The 22,632-nt window shown below is 40.6% G+C and overlaps 3 protein-coding genes and 1 long non-coding RNA gene across 4 annotated transcripts in view; 3 read left to right on the top strand and 1 right to left on the bottom strand.

Annotated features, from left to right (window-relative positions):
• The first annotated feature begins 1,673 nt into the window (after window positions 1-1,673).
• On the top strand, window positions 1,674-3,679 carry LOC109468699. Its single transcript, XR_002140143.1, has 3 exons — window positions 1,674-1,773; window positions 2,099-2,370; window positions 3,636-3,679. It is a non-coding gene; the product is annotated as an uncharacterized LOC109468699 (long non-coding RNA).
• A 1,285-nt stretch (window positions 3,680-4,964) lies between these two features.
• On the top strand, window positions 4,965-11,595 carry LOC109468972 (sulfide:quinone oxidoreductase, mitochondrial-like). Its single transcript, XM_019767351.1, has 10 exons — window positions 4,965-5,199; window positions 5,855-6,025; window positions 6,425-6,478; window positions 6,625-6,723; window positions 7,044-7,139; window positions 7,598-7,804; window positions 8,306-8,489; window positions 8,977-9,044; window positions 9,286-9,464; window positions 10,380-11,595. The coding sequence occupies exons 1-10, from the start codon at window positions 4,972-4,974 to the stop codon at window positions 10,438-10,440; spliced, it is 1,347 nt and encodes a 448-aa protein (XP_019622910.1). The 5' UTR covers window positions 4,965-4,971; the 3' UTR covers window positions 10,441-11,595.
• A 5,497-nt stretch (window positions 11,596-17,092) lies between these two features.
• On the top strand, window positions 17,093-18,862 carry LOC109468379 (decorin-like). Its single transcript, XM_019766629.1, has 3 exons — window positions 17,093-17,278; window positions 17,552-17,838; window positions 18,790-18,862. The coding sequence occupies exons 1-3, from the start codon at window positions 17,093-17,095 to the stop codon at window positions 18,860-18,862; spliced, it is 546 nt and encodes a 181-aa protein (XP_019622188.1).
• Window positions 18,863-22,020: 3,158 nt separating this feature from the next.
• LOC109468378 (location of vulva defective 1-like) overlaps window positions 22,021-22,632 on the bottom strand; it is an 11,765-nt gene continuing 11,153 nt past the window's right edge. Inside the window, exons 19-20 of the mRNA XM_019766628.1 lie at window positions 22,344-22,491; window positions 22,021-22,216 (exon numbers count right to left, since the gene is read on the bottom strand). Of these exons, the coding sequence (XP_019622187.1) occupies window positions 22,068-22,216; window positions 22,344-22,491 (297 nt within the window). The 3' untranslated portion in view covers window positions 22,021-22,067. The remainder of the gene's footprint in view (window positions 22,217-22,343; window positions 22,492-22,632) is intronic.

Here is a 22,632-nt window from a genome sequence, read left to right as displayed (position 1 = left end):
GCTTTGCCTAACTCTGTGACCACTTTAACGGTCTCGCTTAGTTCTGCCTAACTCTGTGACCCCCCAACGGTGTCCCTAAAGTTTTGCCTAACTCTGTGACCGCCCCAACGGTGTCCCTAAAGTTATGCCTAACTCTGTGACCGCCCCAACGGTGTCCCTAAAGTTTTGCCTAACTCTGTGACGGCCTTAACGGTGTCGCTAAAGTTTTGCCTAACTCTGTGACCGCCTTAACGGTGTCGCTTAAGTTCTGCCTAACTCTGTGACCACACCAACGGTACATGTTGCAGTTCTGGCTAATATCGCTATGGCGCTGTGAGACCGTAGGATGGTCAAGGAAGGCCTCATAGCCTGCATGTTTTATGCCTGATGACAAGCAAAGATCTCATAGGCTGCGTGTTTTATGCCTGATGAGAAGACAAGACCTCACAGGCTGCGTGTTTTACGCCTGATGAGAAGTTAAGACCTCATAGGCTGCGTGTTCTATGCCTGATGAGAAGACAAGACCTCACAGGCTGCGTGTTTTATGCCTGATGAGAAGACAAGACCTCATAGGCTGCGTGTTTTATGCCTGATGAGAAGACAAGACCTCATAGGCTGCGTGTTTTATGCCTGATGAGAAGACAAGACCTCATAACCTGCCTGATTTATGCCTGATGAAAAGACAAGACCTCATAGGCTGCATGATTTATGCCTGATGAAAAGACAAGACCTCATAGCCTGCATGTTTTATGCCTGATGAGAAGACAAGACCTCACAGGCTGCGTGGTTTATGCCTGATGAGAAGACAAGACCTCATAGGCTGCAGGGTTTGCAGTCAAAGGAACGAGTATTTAATACTCTAACACTAATTAATTCTAACAATAGCGATAATCGTAACAACAAAATTTCAGCTAAAACATGGGACGGTAAACCAAAACAGGAAACCACAATTTCGGCGGCGTTTTCAAAAATGTTACTACGTTTACATGTTGAATAGTAAAAGTAGCGTAGCAACAGTCCCGAAAACGCCGTTGAAATTGCGGAGCTAGGTCTTGTCTTCTCATTAGTTTTGCGGATTCTGATCATTACGCCAACTAGGCGACGGTATCTACGTAAGTATCTCTTTGTCCCATGCAGTAGGCAGTTTGTAGCGCCGAGTTTTAACTGCACAGTGCATGTTGTGTGAGTGGTTGCTATCTGGAGGTAGCCAGGGGGCGTGCCTAGTGTCGGTAGCTGAGAGGGCAAAGGCCTGGCACCCTAGTCTCTACCAGGCTTCGGGACTCTGGAAAGAGTAGAAATCAGCCAAATAGCGAGATAACATGCCAGGGGAGTTTGTCTGCTGGGAGAGAACACGTTGCAGCAGACAAACTTCCCTGGCACGTTATCTCGCTATTTGGCCGATTTCTACTCTTTCCAGCCGCCTCCCGAAGCCTGGTAGAGGCTATTGGCACAGGGTCAGTCTACGTTCAGACGGACGTTGAAGGTCAAGTGTTAGCAGGGCCTCGGAGTATGAGTGATAGCTTCTCCCCATCATGATTCTACAGGCCCGTTTCTGAATTCTTTCTATACTGTCAGATTGTTTTTGCATGCAATATAAAGCGTGCACCGACTGACGCTTGTGGCAGTAATCACACGCATGCACTACCGCTTTGGCAAAGAATAATACACGCACACATTTTTACCTCCCTGCGATTCTCGCGCTAGCCTTACCTTATTAATTTACGTCGGTCGAACTTTTAACTACTTCTGCAAAATTATAACAGCAAGTTCCCTCTGTTAAAACAAAGAGCAACGGTAAGTTTTTCTCACATCCTCTTTTACAGCTGATCAGCTAAAACACTACAGGATAGTTCATTTCCTCACTTTACTACGTTCTTTTTGTTGACGAATCAAATTAGCTGCAGCCAATTGAAATCCAAGTTGTGGTCGAAAAGTGAAAGTGGAAATGCTGTTTACCGTAAATTTTACAAAAACAGCGTAGTTGAATGACCTCAATTGACTTTATTAAACTAGAGCTCCCTGGTGATTAAGTAAGTATGTAACACTATATGGCCTACGTGCTGGTTGGTGACCCAAGATTGACCTTAAATCCATTCAGTAACTGCACATGTGTTCACAGTGTTTACGGAGACACCGTGTAGTGTCCTTGGCAAGTGCACAAGCCGGATGACTTTGCAGTTTTCATCCTAAATTTATCCTTTATAGTTTCTTGAATTGCAAGTCATTCTCTGAAGAGTCAGCTTCGTCGCCGCACACACACATAAGGTACATGTACTGTCGCAGTGTAGTCTTGCTGTTTGACAAACATTAAGTGTTTTCCGGGGTCGCCTGAAGTACTCTTGCATCAGCTGCCGTCAGCCGTCAGTTACTTTGCTAGCCAGCGTAAACAAGGTGAGTTTTTGTAACTCAGACCAAGGATAATGTCCTTGCTCAGACAGTGTTTGACACAGTGTAATACTCCACCAGGCCTCAAAAACAGTTTTTTACTACTTTAGCAACCGTACAGTTAAATACTGCTTAAATGGATAAATTAACCTCCCCATGGATTGACCCCCGTACCCCCGTAGGAAGGCCTGGTGGAGACTATTATTAATAGTGCGGTGAATCAGAACTATTTTTATTATAAATTAATGTTAATACTACATTTGTAATGGATGCATCTTGAAATATCCTTTACCACTGGAATAGTCTTCATCTTCTAGTGTGTAAACATTATCCTTGTTTGCCTGTCCCAATTCTCTGGTAAACATTTGTTAATAGTTAACAATTGTGTGACCCACTGAACTATAATAGTTAAAAGTGTTTAAACATTCTATCAATGACTGATTTTTTAAATCTAATGAATACATGTATATAATTTATGTAGTTATTCATTGAGGCCTGTGAACATGTCGGTTTTCCATGAAATTTTGCTCAACCATGAATTAAGACAAAGTGAATTAAAATATTCTACAGGCCAATAAAAAACATGACCTGCAGATGTATGAAAAATTGCACATAGTTTTTTTTTAAAGTGGTTCATGCTACTCACTCATGCAGAAATGCAATGACCACCTAGAGTGTTGGAGTGCTAAAAACTCCATTAGAGGCCTCTTAAGTGATAATGGCTTTTAGAGCCCCAACACTTTAAGGGGTCAGGGCATATCCAATTTTTCAACAAATGGGCCTTGCGGGCCTTGGGCAAAATTGTAGTATTTGGAGCTTTATTTTGACATAATGTAAAAAGCCCAGAGTAAAATTTCTGCATTGTAGCAGAAAACACATGACATTGTATGCCAGTGTTAGCACCCTTAATATATGTTTTCCATATTTTGTACCATGGCTTTCTCAATTTCAAAACCTAGTAAGGAGCTTTAGCACACGGTGGTCCCTTGGGATCGAACTGCCCACTTGAACTATATCATAGTATATTATATACTTTAACTAATTAATCATTAATAACTAATTAATCATTAACGTCACAGTATTCTGATGCAAATGACATTGGAAAACAACTGTTATATTAAAAAACGAATTCAGAATTAGTATCACACATAATATATGCTTGATGACAGGGACCCCCCATGCAGACCCACAGGCCACCTGTTGATCCATTGCTGATCCAGAGGCTCTTGTGTGGTTTACTCATCACCAATTATTTGCTCTTGTTCACACAGCCTGGACTGAGGTCAGCTATTAGGCGTCAACAGTGGCCTGTTCTTAATGTACACGTGCACAACTGAAGGTAGGTTGTGGGTATTTTCCTACAGTAGTACAGACCTACCCACTTTCTTTACCCTTTTTCTTCAGCCATATGGTTCATTTGCTTACTGTGTACAATTCAGTTAGCCTCCGTAGCAGGCTTATAGAACTGGGGGTTTGGTGGTCTCCGGCTGTTTTCTGATTAGCCCAGTTCTAAAAACGGGGGTAATTCAACCAGGCCGGTTATGTTGTCTATATGCAATCAGAAAATAGCACATAAAAGCTCCCAAAGACCCTGAAGACCCCCAAACCCCCAGTTTTTGGCATGCTATGGAGGCTAAAATTCAGTCTGTAAAAGATTAGCTTGACAAATGCTACCTGTTATTTCCCCTTGCTGTTATGACCCATTTTCTTTATTAGATTAATGACTTATGTATTATCTCTGTAGGTCTATAATTGTCTTAATTGGATTTCACTTGTTACTAAGCCTATGATGTTGTCTTTTTGTGGTAACGGTTGTGTGTATTCATTAAATGTATTCATATAAGCCACACATTTGTACAAATGCCATGAAAATATGATGTTATAATTAATAAAAAGCCTGGTTGTGAGATCCCATGCTTAATAGAATTTCAGACAATTGTTCACTCATTCAGGGATCTGTATTCATGTCGAGTTAGACAAAATAATCTGCTAGTGCTAGCCAAAATAAAATACAGGCCTAGCCAATTTGCTTGCCAACATACATGTAATGTACCAGTCTGATAATTTATTTGAGTCTTATAGCAGAAGTCATGTTGAATCTCTTTTTCTGTGTAATTTTTCTCCAACTCATTATCTTTCTTAACAATAACGTTATATGTAGCTAAAATTGTCCAATGTTACATGTACCTTGAACAACTGAAAAATAACATTTTTACGCATCATCAACAACATATGCTGTGAAGGATTTCTCACTGAATAATCAGTTGGTCATGTGTGTGCGTGTGTGTGTAGAATTCATAGTAATTAGCTCTTTCCGATTGTATGTTAACTTAGTATTATGTGTTACTGTCAGGTTGATTCTCTGACATAAAATTTTTAAGGAAAGAATTGTAGCAAGACTACACGATAAAACTAAAAGCAGATGACAGTGTGTCAGGCTCAAACTCAAAATTTCACTCTTTTTTTCTTGATTTTAAGCTTCCAGTTCCGTATTGTCTATTTTCCATTCTGAGAACCAAAACTACGAATCATTTTTTGTGGCTTAACTGACTTAAAGGACTTAGTTCACAGCTCTTCTTCTATATTTCTCCTCCAGAAAGTTGAAGAATGGCAAGCTCTGCATTGAGAACAGTGGTTGTGTCGACCAGGCCGCTCCTGCAGTTCCGAGCGGCAACAGTGGGGGCGCTGCAGTTCTCCACCACCACCCCAGCGGCAGGAGAGAAGAAGCACTACAAGCTGTGCATCGTGGGAGGGGGTGCAGCCGGCATTTCTAACGGCAGCAAGTTTGGGAGGAAGCTGGGTAAAGGGAATGTCTGTATCGTGGAGCCATCTGAGGTGAGTCTATTACTAATCTTCAAGCTGATACTAGGGTGGCTAAAGAAAGTATCAAATTGGCCAGAGAGGGTCAAAATGCCACCCAAAGGTGGCCAATGGATATTGCCTGGCCAATTTGATACTGTCTTTTGCCACCCTAGGATCTGCTTGGAGTTTAAGTCTAATTTGTCTAAGACTATTCTAGTCATCTGTCTGTCATTTGATGGAATTTTGCCCCTTATGACAAAAATTTTGCTCAATCCGTCATACAGTACATGTATTTGCATGTAAATAGATGGAAGGTCATTAAAATAAGCTTATAGAATTAGTCTACCAGCAAAATTTGCCCCATGCCTTCTAATTCAGTGCTTGCTATTACGTCAATCCAAATTGAGATGATGGAAAAAAATTTCAGACTGGCTAGAATAAATAGTGGTCTAATTACTAACTAATAGTTTTATCGAAAAAGCAGAGTAGCGGCAGGAGTGTGAGTGGATCAAACTTACCTATATATAGCCACACCTGGGGTCATATATTTAAGTCACCTGAGTTAGCGCCGAATGGCAGCTGCCCCAATAAGTGTAAGCTCCTCACAATTCGCTGCCCTTGGCTGCAAAGAGAGAGAAGCTGGCCCACCCTATCATATAATATAATACATCATTTCTGCACCTCATAGGTCCACTACTACCAGCCGATGTGGACCCTGGTGGGTGGAGGGGTGAAATCGTTCACACAGTCTGGTAAGGCCATGGCAGACGTCATGCCTTTGACTGTCGACTGGATCAAGGCAGGAGCAGAGGAGTTCTCACCTGACAACAACCTGGTCAGGTGTTCCGATGGCACAGAGGTGAGAACAGGTATCTAACCTAAAGGTACTGGGTTTGATCCCCAGAAGTCCCCAGTTTTGTTGGCCAAGACTGGACCGTTTTTTCCACCAACCCATTTTCCCATAATAGGTTGGTGGAAAAAACGGTCCAGTCTGGACTAGTTAGGGGGGTGGGTGAAAAACGGGTCCAATCTGGTTGGGGGTGGAAAAAACAGTCTGACCACTTGTGCCCCCTAGCATAAGGTTGCAGAATTGCAAGCAGTCTGAGTGTTCCTGAATACATGTATCAAAACACAAAGTGCGCTGACTGGCTAAAAAGGGGACTGGGAAAAGCGTTAAGCCCAGGATGCCCCTATGCAGACCCTTATCTGACACTAGACTGTTGTCTTGATAATTATTCTCTTATAATGTTGTCTGCAGATCACTTATGACTACTTGATAGTTGCCATGGGGCTATCGCTACAGTATGAGAAGGTAAGAAGTTTTAAAAATATTTTTAATATTCTATTAAACCTGTACTGTACTGTACATTTGTCAGTATAAGTAAACTTAACCAACAATGCATTATCAGGATAAATCATTTGATTTTTCTTATTGAACTTTTTTTTATACGTTTATAGATCAAAGGTCTCCCAGAGGCGTTCCAGTACGATGGTGTTGGGTCCAACTTCAGTGCCAAGTATGTGGAGAAAACCTTCCGAGCCATTCAGAACTTCAAGGTATTTTCATTAATTAGTTCTGAACCTATATATCTAAGGGCTTCGATTCCCTTATGTACCAATGCTGTGTCTCACTTTGCCTCGTCTCTACTAAGATACAAAATTTACTAGCAAGCGTGCTTGACATTGCAAATTGATAATAATCAAGAGCCCACTTTTTCTCACGAATTTAGATACCCAAATCTAGCGCCGTACAAATAAAAATGTTAACGTTAAGCATTGCTGACTGTACATCCTGAATTTAGTATAATGGCAGGACCTCCCATGCAGACCCACATTGTATTAAGATGTACTGAGAAGTTGTTTTTTTTCTTTTTTAGGGAGGCAATGCCATCTTCACCTTCCCCAACACACCTATCAAGTGTGCCGGAGCACCACAGAAAATCATGTACCTGGCAGACGACTTCTGGACAAGGGTAAGAACTAACCAAAGTACATTGTACCCTGGAGTCAAGAAGCTAGTATAATCAGTATGATTTTCAGTGTAATAGTTCTTCAGAGAATAAACTGTAAGTTGTAATTGAGTCCAGTTATAGTATTGTTAAAAAACACCTTCAATTTAAGCTTGAAAGCAGCATGGGAATCTGAGACATACATGCATGCAGCACAAACTTTGTGGCAATCATATTCTTGAAACGGTGAGGGCAAAATAGACTGCTTCCTGGGTGCCATCCAATTTGTAACGGCAACCCTGAAAAAATTGGGGTTGCCGTTACAAATCGAATGGCACCCAGGCTAGTCAAAATACTGTAAGTTGTAGAATTTCATTGTAGCACCAAACAGTAGTTCTCAAACAGTCTTTCTTTGATAGTTGACAAAGGAAAACAGTATATGATCTTTGTATTATGTCATCTGATTTTTCACACGCTCTCAGAATAACGTCAGAGACAAAGCCAACATCAGCTACAACACAGCCCTGCCAGTGGTGTTCGGAGTGAAGAAGTACGCGGAAATCTTGGCCAAACTCTGTGAACGGAGGAACCTGAAGATCAACTACAGACACAACCTGGTGGAGGTCATACCAGACAAGAAGGAGGCTGTGTTTGAACATCTGGATACAGGGGAGAAAATCACCTTCCCAGTAGGTTATTTCTGCTTTCCTTTGACTCTAAACTTTTATCTGTACCTGTATCAGTATAGTCGGTATAACCGCCCTTCGGTGTAACACACCAGCTTCACAGGCACGCGGCACGGTGGCAGCTAGCTATATCACACCGAACGACTTGTTACACTCAATCTTTGCACATTTGATTGCAGGAGTTGTTTAAAGCTTTCTAGTGATGATGCCCCAACTGTGCTTTGTGGCAGTCTACGATTATAGTACATTGTACAAACATTAGTGTCACAGTATTAAAAAAAGTATGACAGTATGTTTTTCTCTTCCTTCACCATCACTCACCCTTACTTTGCTACAGTAACAGCTTTTCTGGAAATTTAATGCCTTTTGTTTTAAGTTCTATTTACTTCTATTCCGTCTTCAATACCCTATGTTAAAGAAGAGCCCCCTATAAGACACTGTTGTAACTGCATCATCTGTAGTTTTTTTTTTTTTTTAAGTTTTATTTTCCATCTCCTCCGTCAGTATGACATGATCCACATCACCCCTCCCATGGGCCCACCTGAGTTGTTGAAGAAGAGCCCCCTAGCGGATGCGGTTGGTTGGGTAGATGTGGATAAACAGACTCTGCAGCATGTCAGATATCCCAACGTCTTCTCTACTGGGGACTGCTCCAGTCTGCCCACATCCAAAACTGCTGCAGCTGTTGGTATGTCTACTCATAGTTCATGTAGTTACTACCCGATACAGCTAGTACAGTCAAGGAGGTTAAAAATAAAATTTAAAGCTCCTTGGCACAGTCAAACTTGCCCAAGAAACCACCTCAGTCTACATGTATAAGCTAATATGGCCAGTACATTTAAGGCAGCTTTTTCTCACTCACAACCAGTGCTACATGGCCCAATCTCCGCATCATGTTCAAGTGTGTGGCAGGAAAAGTTTTTGATGATAACTAGTGGAAAATCATGCATGATGAAATCAGCCAGTTTATGGTTGATTTCGACAGTTATAATCAATTATGACAGTCTTTGCACTATCTTTAGATGGCACTGGCTGGTCACTTTGGGTCAATGGGGCAGTTATTGTGAAATGGATGCAAGTTTTGCTGCAGCAGTGTTCTTGTTTTCTGTCTAGTCTTGTCACCATTTGCTGGTCAGAGCAGGTTGACAGCACATTTGCTATGTTTCTACCCTCAGCTGCCCAATGTGGTATCCTGTACAACAACCTGAGTGCCATCATGGACAGTCAGGAGCCTCAGAAGAAGGTTTGTTTGTTGTCCAACACATTCGCATATACAAAAATGTCTGGTGACAGGAGTCCCTCCTGCTATAAAATTGCAACATGATGTAACCCAACACTAGTTGCCATGGTGACAGACGTCTGGTTCTTTCATTGACCTTATTTGTTTGGAGAAGGAGAAGAAACTGAGCAAAAACAACATGCTTTCCTTCAGTAAACATATTAATACCTGCAAGATTCTCATAGTACTTAACCTCTCCCTGCAGTATGATGGGTACACGTCCTGCCCCCTGGTGACTCGCAAGGGGAAGTGCATCCTGGCGGAGTTTGACTATGACCTGCAACCACTGGAGACATTCCCCGTGGACCAGGGGAAGGAGCGGCGCACCATGTGGCACCTGAAGGCCAACGTCATGCCTGAACTCTACTGGACTGGTCTTCTCAAGTAAGAAAAACAAAGCAAATGCGTTTACCTTTGGACATGGTCTGCCTTGTTGATTTTTACTCAAACACATTCACATACATGTACTATGAGTATATGGTGACAGGAGCAGAGCAGACCATGAAGTTGCAACATTATGTAACCCAACACCAGTCACCATGGTGACAGACGGCAACAAATCATGTCATTGGCCAGGTCAGAGGTTAGTGTTTGGAACAGAAGAAGGAACTGAGTTAAAACAATATGTTTTCCTTCGGTAAACATTAATAGAGGGACATGGGGGACAAACTCAGGCATGTTTGTGATTGTATTCTCGCTGCAAAAGTGTCATCTACATTCAGAGCTCTGAAGAAGGTGTCTGATAGACACTGAAACGTAAGCAGGGTAAGACAAGATTAGTTGTGTAAAAGAAAACACCCTATATCCTATACTCTACCAATCTGATGAAACTATTTTTGGAATCTTTTAAATACTGTGAATCACTTTTCATGTTCATGGTAGCAAAAGTTTGTGGTCAGAGAAGAATGACTGTTCAACATTTGTGGTGGTGGCAGGTACTGCAAAAAAAAAAGAAAGCAAATTATTTGTTCATGGTACCAGTAATGATAAGTTCCCAGTACAGTACGTGTAACTGCAAAATATAAAAGTCCTGCAAGAAAAATCATAATTAACAGTAATCAACCAGTCACCTAAGTAAGTAAGTAAGTAAGTAGTAAGTAGTCACCTGTATCAAAACTTGTCCGATTTCAGCTGCTTTTCCAAGAGGTCCAAACATCTACTAGTACTAGACTGGCCTGATGAAGTAAGATTTTAAGCAGAGCCAAAAAGAAGCAGTACAAACTTCCTTATCTTCTGATATCATTTTATATTAATCAGCCATTTTGTTTTGTCAACAATGCTTTTCTCCCCCATATCCAGAGGCAGATGGTCTGGTCCAGGCTTCTACAGGAAGGCCATGAGGCTGGGCATGGGCAAGTGAACTGCAAAGGAGGGGTGGTCAGGATATAGTTGTGCCTCAACTTGAAGACATTGAAAAATAGCTACATGTATGACAGCTAAAGTCAGTGCCTCAACATGTGAAAAGTTTACAATGCTTCTAGCTTGGAGCTAATAGACTCACTTAGTTCAATTAAAATCCAGAAAATGAAAGGCAGACACTTTCGGAAGGCTTATTTCAGATTTTACTACAGAAGCATGTAAGAAAATGGTTTATGATATAATAATAACTGAGAATTCAAACTTGAAGGTGAATTTTTATGACAAATTCAGTGACTGTAATGTATAATTACCCCAGGTCACACATATATCTGCCACCCTGAAAAATGCATCAAAAGAGATCTCCAATACAACATCCCCCAGTATATAAATACACTCGAGATCTGTTTAATATCTACATGTGTCAACTGTGCATACATTTTGTACCTTGGGAAATGCTGCACTAAAGATTACTCGAACACACTGTTTTTTTAAAGGTGACAGATGTATGTCATGTACATGTACTAGTATGTAACCTCGTGGATAAATGGTAATGGTGGTTAGATATCAGTGTTTTTAACTACCCTTAAACTTGTGTACTACGTACACGGTTATACAAGAAATGTTACTAATAATAATATCTTCTTAGTTGCCAATATACCCCTAATCCTTTAATCATTTATTTAAGACTTTAAGGACTGTAATTTACTACTTAACAATTCAGTAATGTTTTGGGGTAGAAAGCAATGCTCTATGAAAGGTTATTATAACATGTAATATGTGTATATGATGTTTTAAATACATGTCCAAGTACTATACATGTATGTTTAAAGTATTTCTGTCTGTTCATTAATTTGATAACATGAAAACTAACTCAAACTTCTCCCTGCTGCCCAATACCATAACCAATAGAGTTTTGGTGGGCAAACTACTTCGCCTCCTTCGCAGAATTGTAGGGCGGCGGCGTTATTTTTTTTTGTCGGGGAGTGACGCGAGTTATGCCGCCGAGGGAGTTTGCCGGTTTTCGCCACCCAACATTGTCGTCGCCCAACAGGTCTACGAAGGAAGCTAGCAAATTGCTACTCTTATAGTGTGCATAAATCAGATGTAACAAAAGTTTAAGAATACAATCATATGAATCATTGAATAACATGTCAATATTTTGCTTGTGCTGTCCTTTCACTCACTATATAGTATATGGTCGCTTATAATACACTGAACCCAGACGTACATTTTTTAAGTTTACGTAACGTTACATGTTCGAAATCTTAGCATCGTTGGCATTGTGTCCTTGGGAATGACACAACTTTCCTCACTCCAACCAGATGGGACTTAACTTTGGTAAGGGAGGTGAAACCAGTTAAAATCCACAGGAGAGACCAATAAGCACCCAAGGTAAATCGGATTAACAACACCTACGGCCTCAAAAAGTCAAAAGATGTTTTACCTTCATCTCTACCTTTTTACTTCTTACGATGTTTACAGTAAGAAGTGGACATCAAAACGGAAGGTGCACGAGAGGTTGCATTTAGTTTCTTTTACTTCTTACTACTTTTCACTTCTACTATTCTGAGTCATATATACTCCAGCGTATATAATCTTCTCACTCAGAGAAGACAGATCGACCAATCGTCTATCTTAACAGAGGAGTGGAAGGTACAGGTGGTGGAAGGAGAGGGATGGGAATCATAATGTCCAAGGTCATTCAGCTTCAAAAAGGCCATTTCTCCTTCACATTACCTTCATCTTTACAAGGCTACGATGTTTACAGTAAAAAGTGGACATCAAAACACTAGATATGACATGTGGGAGTATAGGTAGGATTTAGTCCTTTATTTGATGGCTACTTGAAACAGGTTTTTTTTCTATGTTAGATTGGTCTAGGCAGGCGACAGTTCAACATTGCAGTTACAGCCTACCAGCCGAGCTGGGCACACACTTTGGCTTGGTAGGGCAGTCTTGTAATACACGAGTCGTTTCTGCTGAAGCAAAGTCTACAAGATATAGAAATTGTTCTGAATCCAAGAAAGTTCATAGCTTGACTATTTCGATTTCTTGGATAGAGAGAGGCTCCCGAGAAAAGTTACTCCGTTGAGCCACACCCTACATCGGTGTACGGTCCGGCTGTCCTGAAAAAGACGCCGTCGTTGCGGGCCGTGAGAATTTCCACCATCTGCCCAAGATCAGGCGCTCATTTCACTTTGTCTACCACCTTCTTCTGAGCCAGGTAGGTACAAGAAATCATTTGACAGTGTATGCAGGTGACGTTAAAAACCACCTGCACAAGACAGATTAAAATTGCACCACTCAGATTTCAGGTCATACCGTAATCGGCGTTAGAAGCGATTGCAAATCTTTCATTTGCATTCCGTTGGCCGTAGAAGTATGACAAATCCATGCACAAACAAGTACATATGGACTAGCGCGTTCAACGTACTCTGATGATGTTCTGAGCTTTGCATGGAAAGGAGTCTGTGTTCAATCAACACTTGCATTTGAAGATTGAGACTAAAATTGAAAGACCTGCACCAGACAGATTGTACTTGCACTACTCAGATTTTAGGTCATACTGTAAACAGTGTTTAGGAAAGATTGCAAATCTTTCATTTACATTTCGTTGGCCGTAATAGTGGGGCAAATCCTTGCACAAACAAGTACATGTGGCCTAGCGCCTTTAACTTGCTCTGATGTTTTGAGCTGTAAAGGCAAAGGATTCTGTGTTCAATGCATGATATGATCAACACCTGCATATCTGAAGATGCAAACTAAAATTCAAAGATCTTACACCATGCTTCGTCAAATGATATCAATCTTTAACCAATACACCACGGAGAAATTCTGTAGTGAAGGCAAAGTTGTTTGTTGTCATGGATACCGCTAAAGATAATGCTAATATACTGTTTTTTTTTTCAATTTTTTCTTATCCTTTTCGTTGTGTGTACTAAACTTTACCGACCACGCCCTAGTTTAAATAAATAGATGACATTGAGGTACATGTAGAAGGTCACAGGTTGCGGAAGTACCCATAATGCTCGAGGCCATCCAGCGTCACAAAGGCCACGTGTCCTTCATAAATTTACCTTCATCTTTATCCAGCTATCATGTTTACAGTAAAAAGTGAACATGAAAACAGTAGATATGACAGGTGGGAGTATAGGTAGGATTTAGTCCTTTATTTGATGGCTACTTGAAACAGGGCTTTTTTCTATGTTAGATTGGTCTAGGCAGGCAACAGTTCAACATTGCAGTTACAGCCTACCAGCCGAGCTGGGCACACACTTTGTCTTGGCAGGGCAGTGTTGTAATACTTGAGTCGTTTCTGCTAAAGCAAAGTCTGCAAGATATAGAAATTGTTCTGAATCCCTGAAAGTTCATAGCTTGACGTTTTCGATTTCTTGTATAGAAAGAGACGCCCGAGAAAAGTTACTCCGTTGAGCCACACCCTACATCGGTGTACGGTCCGGCTGTCCTGAAAAAGACGCCGTCGTTGCGGGCCGTGAGACATTCCACTACCTGCCCAAGATCAGGCGCTCATTTCACTTTGTCTACCACCTTCGTCTGAGCCAGGTAGGTACAAGAAATCATCTGTATACAGGTGACGTTAAAATCACCTGCACAAGACAGATTGTAATTGCACCACTCAGATTTCAGGTCATACCGTAATCGGCGTTAAGAACGATCATTGCGAATCTTTTATTTGCATTCCGTTGGCCGTAGAAGTATGGTAAATCCATGCACAAACAAGTACATATGGACTAGCGCGTTTAACGTACTCTGATGATGTTCTGAGCTTTGCAGGCAAAGGAGTCTGTGTTCAATGCATGATCAACACTTGCATTTGAAGATGGAAACTAAAATTGAAAGATCTGCACCAGACAGATTGTGCTTGCACTACTCAGATTTTAGGTCATACTTTAAACAGTGTTTAGGAACGATTGCAAATCTTTCATTTACATTTCGTTGGCCGTAATAGTGGGGCAAATCCTAGCACAAACAAGTACATATGGACTAGCGCCTTAAATTTGCTCTGATGATGTTTTGAGCCCTTAAGGCAAATGATTCTGTGTTCAATGCATGACCAGCATTTGAATGATAAGTTAAATGTTGTATGTAAATAATGTTGTAATTTTGATGTAGTGTATTTGTACTATTAAGTACTTTAACTCCAGGAAGATTAGCTACATACTTGATTTTGTACCAATGTCTTGTGTGTCGCTAATGGAGTTTAATAAAGCACATAAAGCATTTGTAGATGGAAACTAAAATTCAAAGACCTTACACCATGCTTCGTCAAATGACGTCAATCTTTAACCAATACACCACACTGACAGGGAGAAAATGCCTTAGTGGAAGCAGGGCAAAATTGTTGAAATTGTTGTTTCTTTTCCTGGATATCGCCAAGAATAATTCTAATATAATGTTAAACGTTGTTTTTTTTAAAAAATCCTTTTCGTTGTGTACTAAACTTTACCCATCACGCCCTGGTTTAAATTAATAGATGACCTTGAGGTACATGTAGAAGGTCACAGGTTGCGGAAGGAGAGGGATATTACCCATCATGCCCGAGGCCATCCAGCGCCACAAAGGCCATGTGTCCTTCATAAATTTACCTTCATCTTTATCCAGCTATCATGTTTACAGTAAAAAGTGAACATGAAAACACTAGATATGACATGTGGGAGTATAGGTAGGATTTAGTTCTTTATTTGATGGCTACTTGAAACAGGGCTTTTTTTCTATGTTAGATTGGTCTAGGCAGGCAACAGTTCAACATTGCAGTTACAGCCTGCCAGCCGAGCTGGGCACACACTTTGTCTTGGCAGGGCAGTCTTGTAATACTCGAGTCGTTTCTGCTGAAGCAAAGTCTGCAAGATATAGAAAATTGTTCTGAATCCAGGAAAGTTCATAGCTTGACTATTTCGATTTCTTGGATAGAGAGAGGCTCCCGAGAAAAGTTACTCCGTTGAGCCACACCCTACATCGGTGTAAGGTCCGGCTGTCCTGAAAAAGACGCCGTCGTTGCGGGCCGTGAGACATTCCACTACCTGCCCAAGATCAGGCGCTCACTTCACTTTGTCTCCCACCTTCGTCTGAGCCAGGTAGGTACAAGAAATCATCTGTATACAGGTGACCTTAAAAATCACCTGCCAAGACAGATTGTACTTGCACCACTTAGATTCTAGGTCATACCGTAATCGGCGTTAGAAGCGATTGCAAATCTTTCATTTGCAATCCGTTGGCCGTAGAAGTATGACAAATCCGTGCACAAACAAGTACATATGGACTAGCGCGTTTAACGTAATCTGATGATGTTCTGAGCTTTGCAGGGAAATGAGTCTGTGTTCAATGCGCGATCAACACTTGCATTTGAAGATGGAAACTAAAGTTCAAAGACCTGCACCAGACAGATTGTACTTGCATTACTCAGATTTTAGGTCGTACTGTAAACAGTGTTTAGGAACGATTGCAAATCTTTCATTTACATTTCGTTGGCCGTAATAGTGGGGCAAATCCTAGCACAAACAAGTACATATGGACTAGCCCCTTAAATTTGCTCTGATGATGTTTTGAGCCCTTAAGGCAAAGGATTCTGTGTTCAATGCATGACCAGCATTTAAATGTTAAGTTAAATGTTGTATGTAAATAATGTTGTAATTTTAATGTAGTGTATTTGTAATATTCTTAAGTACTTTAACTCCAGGAAGATTAGCTACATACTTGATTTTGTACCAATGTCTTGTGTGTCGCTAATGGAGTTTAATAAAGCACATAAAGCACATAAAGCATTTGAAGATGGAAACTAAAATTCAAAGACCTTACACCATGCTTCGTCAAATGACGAATACACCACACTGACAGGGAGAAAATGCCTTAGTGAAAGCAGGGCAAAATTGTTGAAATTGTTGTTCTTTTCCTGGATATCGCCAAGAATAATTCTAATATAATGTTAAACGTTGTTTTTTAAAAATCCTTTTCGTTGTGTACTAAACTTTACCCACCACGCCCTGGTTTAAATGAATAGATGACCTTGAGGTACATGTAGAAGGTCACAGGTTGCGGAAGGGGAGGGATAGTACCCATAATGCCCGAGTCCACCCAGCGTCACAAAGGCCACGTGTCCTTCATAAATTTACCTTCATCTTTATCTAGCTGCGATGTTTTCAGTAAAAAGTGAACATCAAAACAGTAGATATGACAAATGGGGGTATAGGTAGGATTTAGTCTTTTAATTGATGGCTACTTGAAACAGATATGTTTTTTTATATGTTAGATTGGTCTAGGCGCTAGGCAGGCCATAGTCTAAAAGATCAATTATACCCTACCAGGAAAGCTGAAGACATATTGTCTTAGTGGGGTATATTGTATAATATTGTGTCCTTCATCTTTACAGTGGACATTAAACACTTACTAAGGTATAACAGGTGGGACTAAAGGTTGGATTTAGACTTTTATTTGATGGCAACTTGAACCAAAGCTGTTTTTCTCTGCTAGATTGGACACTCTGAATATATTTTCTCACCTTTGTTGAATAAGACATTACCCTTGTAACTCTGTTGTTGAAGTTAAGCATATTCGTTTTTAATTCAATATCCAAGACAAAATGTTGCAATGGCCTTACAGATGAGTTTTCTTTTCTGTTTAGGTTGTTGGACACCATGGGAAGAAAGCTGCGTCACTTGCTGATTTTCCTTCTCATCATCCTGAAGGAACTCAACACGCCAGCAGCTGACTGCAGCTGTAAACCACGCTGCAGATGCTCCGACCTGGGCCTCACCAGCATCCCACAGAACCTCCCAACATCCATATCTTTTTTAGATTTGAAAGGCAATCGTATCACAAATGTTAAAGGGTCTGAACTATTACAGTATAGGAATTTGGTTGAATTGAAGTTGTCGAAAAATTGCATAGGTATTGTTGATTATTTCCCCAATCTTCCCCATCTCATGAGGTTGTACTTATGCAATAACAACATAACTGACATCCAGCCTAATACATTTTCAAATCTTCCTCGGCTCCATATGTTGCTATTGAACAACAACAAGATAAATATGATTCAGTCTGGTACATTTGCAAATCTACTCCTGCTGCAAACGTTGGTCCTGCACGCCAACAAGATAAAAATGCTTCAGTCTGGTACATTTACAAATCTACCCCGGCTAAAGGTTTTAACCCTCAGCGACAATCAGATATCAACGATCCAACTCGGCACATTTACAAATTTACCCCTGCTACAAGAGCTAGACCTGTCCAAAAATCAGATAACAATGATTCGACCTGACTTCTTTGAAAATCTGCGCCAGCTCAAAATATTGTATTTGTCCTCCAACCAGATAACAATGATTCAACCCGGTACATTTGCAAATCTAAATCAGCTCAAAATGATAGGGCTGTCCGTTAATCAGTTAAAAATGATTCAACCTGGTTTATTCGCAAATCTGATTAATCTTAATACGTTACAACTATCGGCTAACCAAATAACAAACATTCAGCCTGGTGTATTTGCAAATATGCCCGGGCCGAGAGAGCTGTGGTTGATGGACAACCAGATAACAATACTTAAGTCTGGTGCGTTTGAAAATATACCCCAACTCGAAGTTTTGTGGCTGGACAAAAAACCAGATAACAATAATTCAGCCTGGTACACTTACAAATCTACCACAGTTAAAAAAGCTGGGCTTGTCGCGCAACCAGCTATCGATGATTCATCCTGATACATTTGCAAATCTACCCCTGCTGCAAGGGTTGTGGCTCCATTCCAACAATATAACAAAGATTCAAAACGGTACATTTGCAAATCTAAACCAGCTTGAAGTGTTGTGGCTGAACACCAACCAGATAACAACGATTCAGGCTCGTACATTTGCAAATCTACTCCGGCTTAAAGAGTTGCGAATATCCAATAACCAGATAACAATGGTACAATCTGGTGCACTTTCAAATTTGCCCCACCTCGAAGTGTTGCAGCTGAGTAACAACCATATCACGATGATTCAGTTTGCTGCACTTGCAAATCTGTCCCGGCTACGTGATTTGGACCTTCAGTATAACAAGATGTTGGCAATTTTCCCTTCAAATTATGGCTTATTGCCATCTACTCTTACCATAAAACTTGGTGGGAACCCCTGGCAGTGTGACTGTAAGATGACACACCTGAAGTTGAATGCGACTGAATTTCCTTCATTTGAAGATCAGATAATATGTGCACAGCCCTCAAAATTCCAGGGACAAAAGCTTGCAGATGTCAATCCTAAAGAATTAACATGTGAAACACCAAGCATGTCCTCTAGCGCCTGTTACGATGACACCGTCACCTATCATTGGTACTTTAAACGCAATGCTGGTTCAACCGCAGGCCCAGTGGGCAAAACAAACAACATGATAACAACACCAACTTTGGACCAATCATCGGTCAGAATAAGCCCTAAATCTTCCCCCAGGTTTCCACTACCTGTTCTCATTGGCTCTGCCAGTGGTCCAATAGTTGGCATTGTCCTGCTGCTCGGCACCATCATTCTCACAACCTGGTTCAAATCTAGGTTCAGACCTCCCCTTGCAGGGCTAGATCCCAACGTTGGTAGCAATAAAAACACAGCAGTTTCTGTAATAGACAGTGGCAATGATCACCAGTATGAAGATATCAACGACCATTATGGTCAGACAGGGCAGGGTCAGGCTAACATTCAATCCCCGATAGTTGGAAATCTATCACATGACCAAGTGCTAGCTGCATTGAGTCCAAATCCTACATATCTGGATATGCGTAATAACCCAGCATCTACAGAAATGACTAGGCAGGGGCAGTCTCGGGCCATCATAGAATCCCCCCCACACACAACAGCTACTGTAATGAGCAGTGGTGATGATCACCAGTATGAAGATGTTGACAACAATCATGTTAAGACAGATCAGGTCCAGTTTCCGACCCTCCCTGAATCTAACACAAACGCCACAGCAATGACCAGTGGTGATGATCACCAGTATGAAGATGTTGACAACCATCATGATCAGACAGGGCAGGGTCAGTCTAAGGCCATTTCTGGGTTCTTGGATGCAAGAAATCTATCTTATGGCACGGGGCCGACTGTCTCCCAGCAAAATGACATGTGCAAAGCTGTGGTTCACTCTCGGGACTTAACCGAACCCAATACAAACAACATTGCTTCTGTCATGGCTAGTAGCCATTGTGAGACAGGGCAGGTCAAGGCTCAGGCAATCACAGAATCATTGGATACTGAAAATGTATTTTATGGTGGAGGGCCAACTGCCTTGCAGCCAAATTCTCTTTACGCAGATGGAGAAACACCATGATTAGAAGCATCTAGGGCTATCCTTCACCCTTTGGCCTTGCCATTTGTGGTACCAGAACAACACTTAGAACCCATTTTAGCATGCGACTTTCAGCTCATTATGTTGAAAGATGCAGTTTTGTGAACGTTGCTGCAAAGAATAATCGCCATAACTTTTATCTGTGGCAAAGTTGTTATAAGCCTGAAAAGTAGGTATAGGATCGAGGTTTTTAGATCACCCACCACAAGAGACATCCCAGTCTGGCAGATTGTTTTATTGTGCAATGGGTTTTCTTATAAACCTCTTCAATTCACATTTTTGCATCTACTCCTAGATCCTACAGATCACACCATTTTCTACAGCTACAGTGTTTTTTTTACGTAGTATCAAAGGTAGCCTTAAAGTCTAAGAATGGGAAGTGTACCGTTATTTCCCTAGGTTTCTCTGTGGTTTATCTTACACCAAGTATGGCATCTACTATTTTGCCACTTCTAAAGCCAAACTGAATTTTTTTAAAATGTGAGTCAAGTAAGCATCAGAATTATGTGAATCAAAGACTCTGACGGTGGCGACTACCTAATATTGTGTTTTGTCTACATAGACAGGAAGTGGGTTTCGGAGCTTGCGAAGAAGAGAACATAACCTTCTTGGCGAAGGTAAAAAATATGAATAGTTGCCCAACCAACATCAGCGGGCGAGGGAATTCTGTATGTACATATATGTATATAATTCGTATGTTTAAAGTTCCAGTATATATGGATAATTTAAATTTGAAAATGTAGCAGAGCAGTAACACAACAAAGCATTGCCTAAATTATCTAACATCTGATTTACATGTACCAATCAGTTAAATTTTGAAATTTTCACCATAATTGCTGATTTCCCCTAATCATAAAATGTATGTTATATCAGTCATACCCCTGCAATTGTCGCTATTTTACTTTAATTGTAGCTTATAGTTTCTGTATCAGTTCCTGTTATGATGATATGATTGACAAACACACTGGAGTCACAATAAGTTACAACAATTCAACTTTGTATTGATGATGATGATGTTCGTCCATCTTTGTCGATGACGACCCCAACTTTGTATTAATACCTAAAATATTACCTTTAAATACTTGCTTAACAAAGGGAAAGTATTAGAAAACATGTTAGCCTTACCTGTGAAGTTGAAAAGTATCAACACAAGTCATGTTTTTGGAATGGACTGTTATAAGCTCATACTTGTTTACTAACTTATAATTGTTTTATTGCCTTTGTCAGAAGGGTATGTATTCGTGGTGTAGGTCCATATGTAGGTCAACGTGACAACTCGATTATTTGTGGGATGACTTTGTATTTTTGGTATGTGAGTAGCTGTTGTGAAAATGTCGTTCAAGTTTGTATATGGTCTACCTGGCTTTCCCCAATCGCATTGCAGTGGGCCTTTTGTGAATTTGTCGATTGCATGTATATACATGTTGTATGCAGCCTAAATAATTGTTAAAGGCTTTAAATCACACAATTCAGTCTTAATGGCTGCAAAGTGATGGTATTGTGTACTGTATAATTGTGTTGTATTGTGTTTGAAATAAACCAATGATGTAAGACGAAAATCTGTGAATGGATCTTAATGATATTTCAATAGCTGTGTGGCGGTTATGGACACAAAGGTATAGTTAAAAAATGGCAATCCTACGTTGCTGCATAAAAGTTGTCTTTTTTTGGTTTTGTTTGTACGTGGACAACATAACTTGAGAAAACGCGGATAGTTGTTAATTACATTTAATGAACGGTTAGTGGCAGCCAAAATGAAGGTTAAGTTTGATTATAGGCCTCCTAGCTGCTATGTACAGTATTGCATGAGGAATGTAAAGTTTTTGGGTTTTAGAAGTGTCAATGCTCTGGGAGCGCTATGGTCAGGATTTTTAGACAGTGGATAGTTTTTGAAGCATAGATGAAAGTGGAGAGACCTAATATCAAACATTCTTTGCTAGTCTGTAACTATAAGGTCAGGAAACTGTGAGGTTAAGAAAAGATTGGTAGCAAACGTATTAAAATTGGAATAACGAATCATACTTTACATACAAAACGCAAGAAGAACTACGCCAGGCAACAAAACATCCAAAATTTGGATCCAAGACAAAACTTTTCAAAATTACATGATAACAATGGGCAGCATTTTAAAATACAATCCTCTATCAAAGGCATCAATGTCTTTATATTGCTACTGTATATAAACATAGTAGACAATTAATACATATTTCGCATAACATATTCTAAAGATAACAATGATGTATACAAAATTTTTTTGCCATCTACTCTCCGCAACACATTATTCCTCTTGAAAAGTTAAAACCGTTAAACATGCGACTCCGTTGTTGACTTGGACGCTCGCTTCTTGCACTCAAACCTATACATCACATCAGTTAACAAGTCAACTTCCTGCAGTACCGTATCAGTCCGCTGGAGGACCTCATTCACGAAGTGGTCCGGAAGTGGTGCTTCGTCTTCAGAAAATACAAAATAGACACGAATTTTAGTTTACGTTTTGCCTTATGCAATACAGTGAATCCTTTTTGGTAATAGTTACGGTAAAGAGCTAAAAAAAAAAGACAGGCAAGCAAATGAATCTACCGTCTACGTCTTGGGACTCGTGGCGCATGCCTAGAAGGCTCCTGAAGGAGTTCCAGAAGTAATCTCCCATGGCGGTGTCCACATCAATGTCGTCGGACGTCTGACAGTAACTCAGCCAGTTACACAGCATCCCCACTCCCAGGTTCATCTGTAGAAGATCGTAAGAGAAAGATGATCTACTGCAAGCCCACGCACGCACAGAGAGAGAGAGAGAGAGATGGAGAGAGAGAAATGGAGAGAGAAATGGAGAGAGAAATGGAGAGAAATGGAGAGAGAGAAATGGAGAGAG

Source organism: Branchiostoma belcheri, unplaced genomic scaffold, assembly GCF_001625305.1.
Source record: "Branchiostoma belcheri isolate BF01 breed outbred unplaced genomic scaffold, Haploidv18h27 scaffold2, whole genome shotgun sequence".
Classification (NCBI taxonomy): Eukaryota; Metazoa; Chordata; class Leptocardii; order Amphioxiformes; family Branchiostomatidae; genus Branchiostoma; species Branchiostoma belcheri.
This window is presented reverse-complemented; position numbering and strand designations above follow the sequence as displayed.

What these genes read in the sequence shown, in the direction of transcription:
- LOC109468379 (XM_019766629.1), top strand. Translation starts at nt 17,093, where the DNA reads ATGGGAAGAAAGCTGCGTCACTTGCTGATTTTCCTTCTCATCATCCTG. An exon ending in AAGGCAATCGTATCACAAAT is followed by an intron (nt 17,279 to 17,551) that starts GTTAAAGGGTCT and finishes CACGCCAACAAG; the next exon opens with ATAAAAATGCTTCAGTCTGG. An exon ending in ATAGGGCTGTCCGTTAATCA is followed by an intron (nt 17,839 to 18,789) that starts GTTAAAAATGAT and finishes GTTCAACCGCAG; the next exon opens with GCCCAGTGGGCAAAACAAAC.
- LOC109468972 (XM_019767351.1), top strand. Translation starts at nt 4,972, where the DNA reads ATGGCAAGCTCTGCATTGAGAACAGTGGTTGTGTCGACCAGGCCGCTC. An exon ending in GTATCGTGGAGCCATCTGAG is followed by an intron (nt 5,200 to 5,854) that starts GTGAGTCTATTA and finishes TGCACCTCATAG; the next exon opens with GTCCACTACTACCAGCCGAT. An exon ending in TACTGGACTGGTCTTCTCAA is followed by an intron (nt 9,465 to 10,379) that starts GTAAGAAAAACA and finishes CCCCATATCCAG; the next exon opens with AGGCAGATGGTCTGGTCCAG.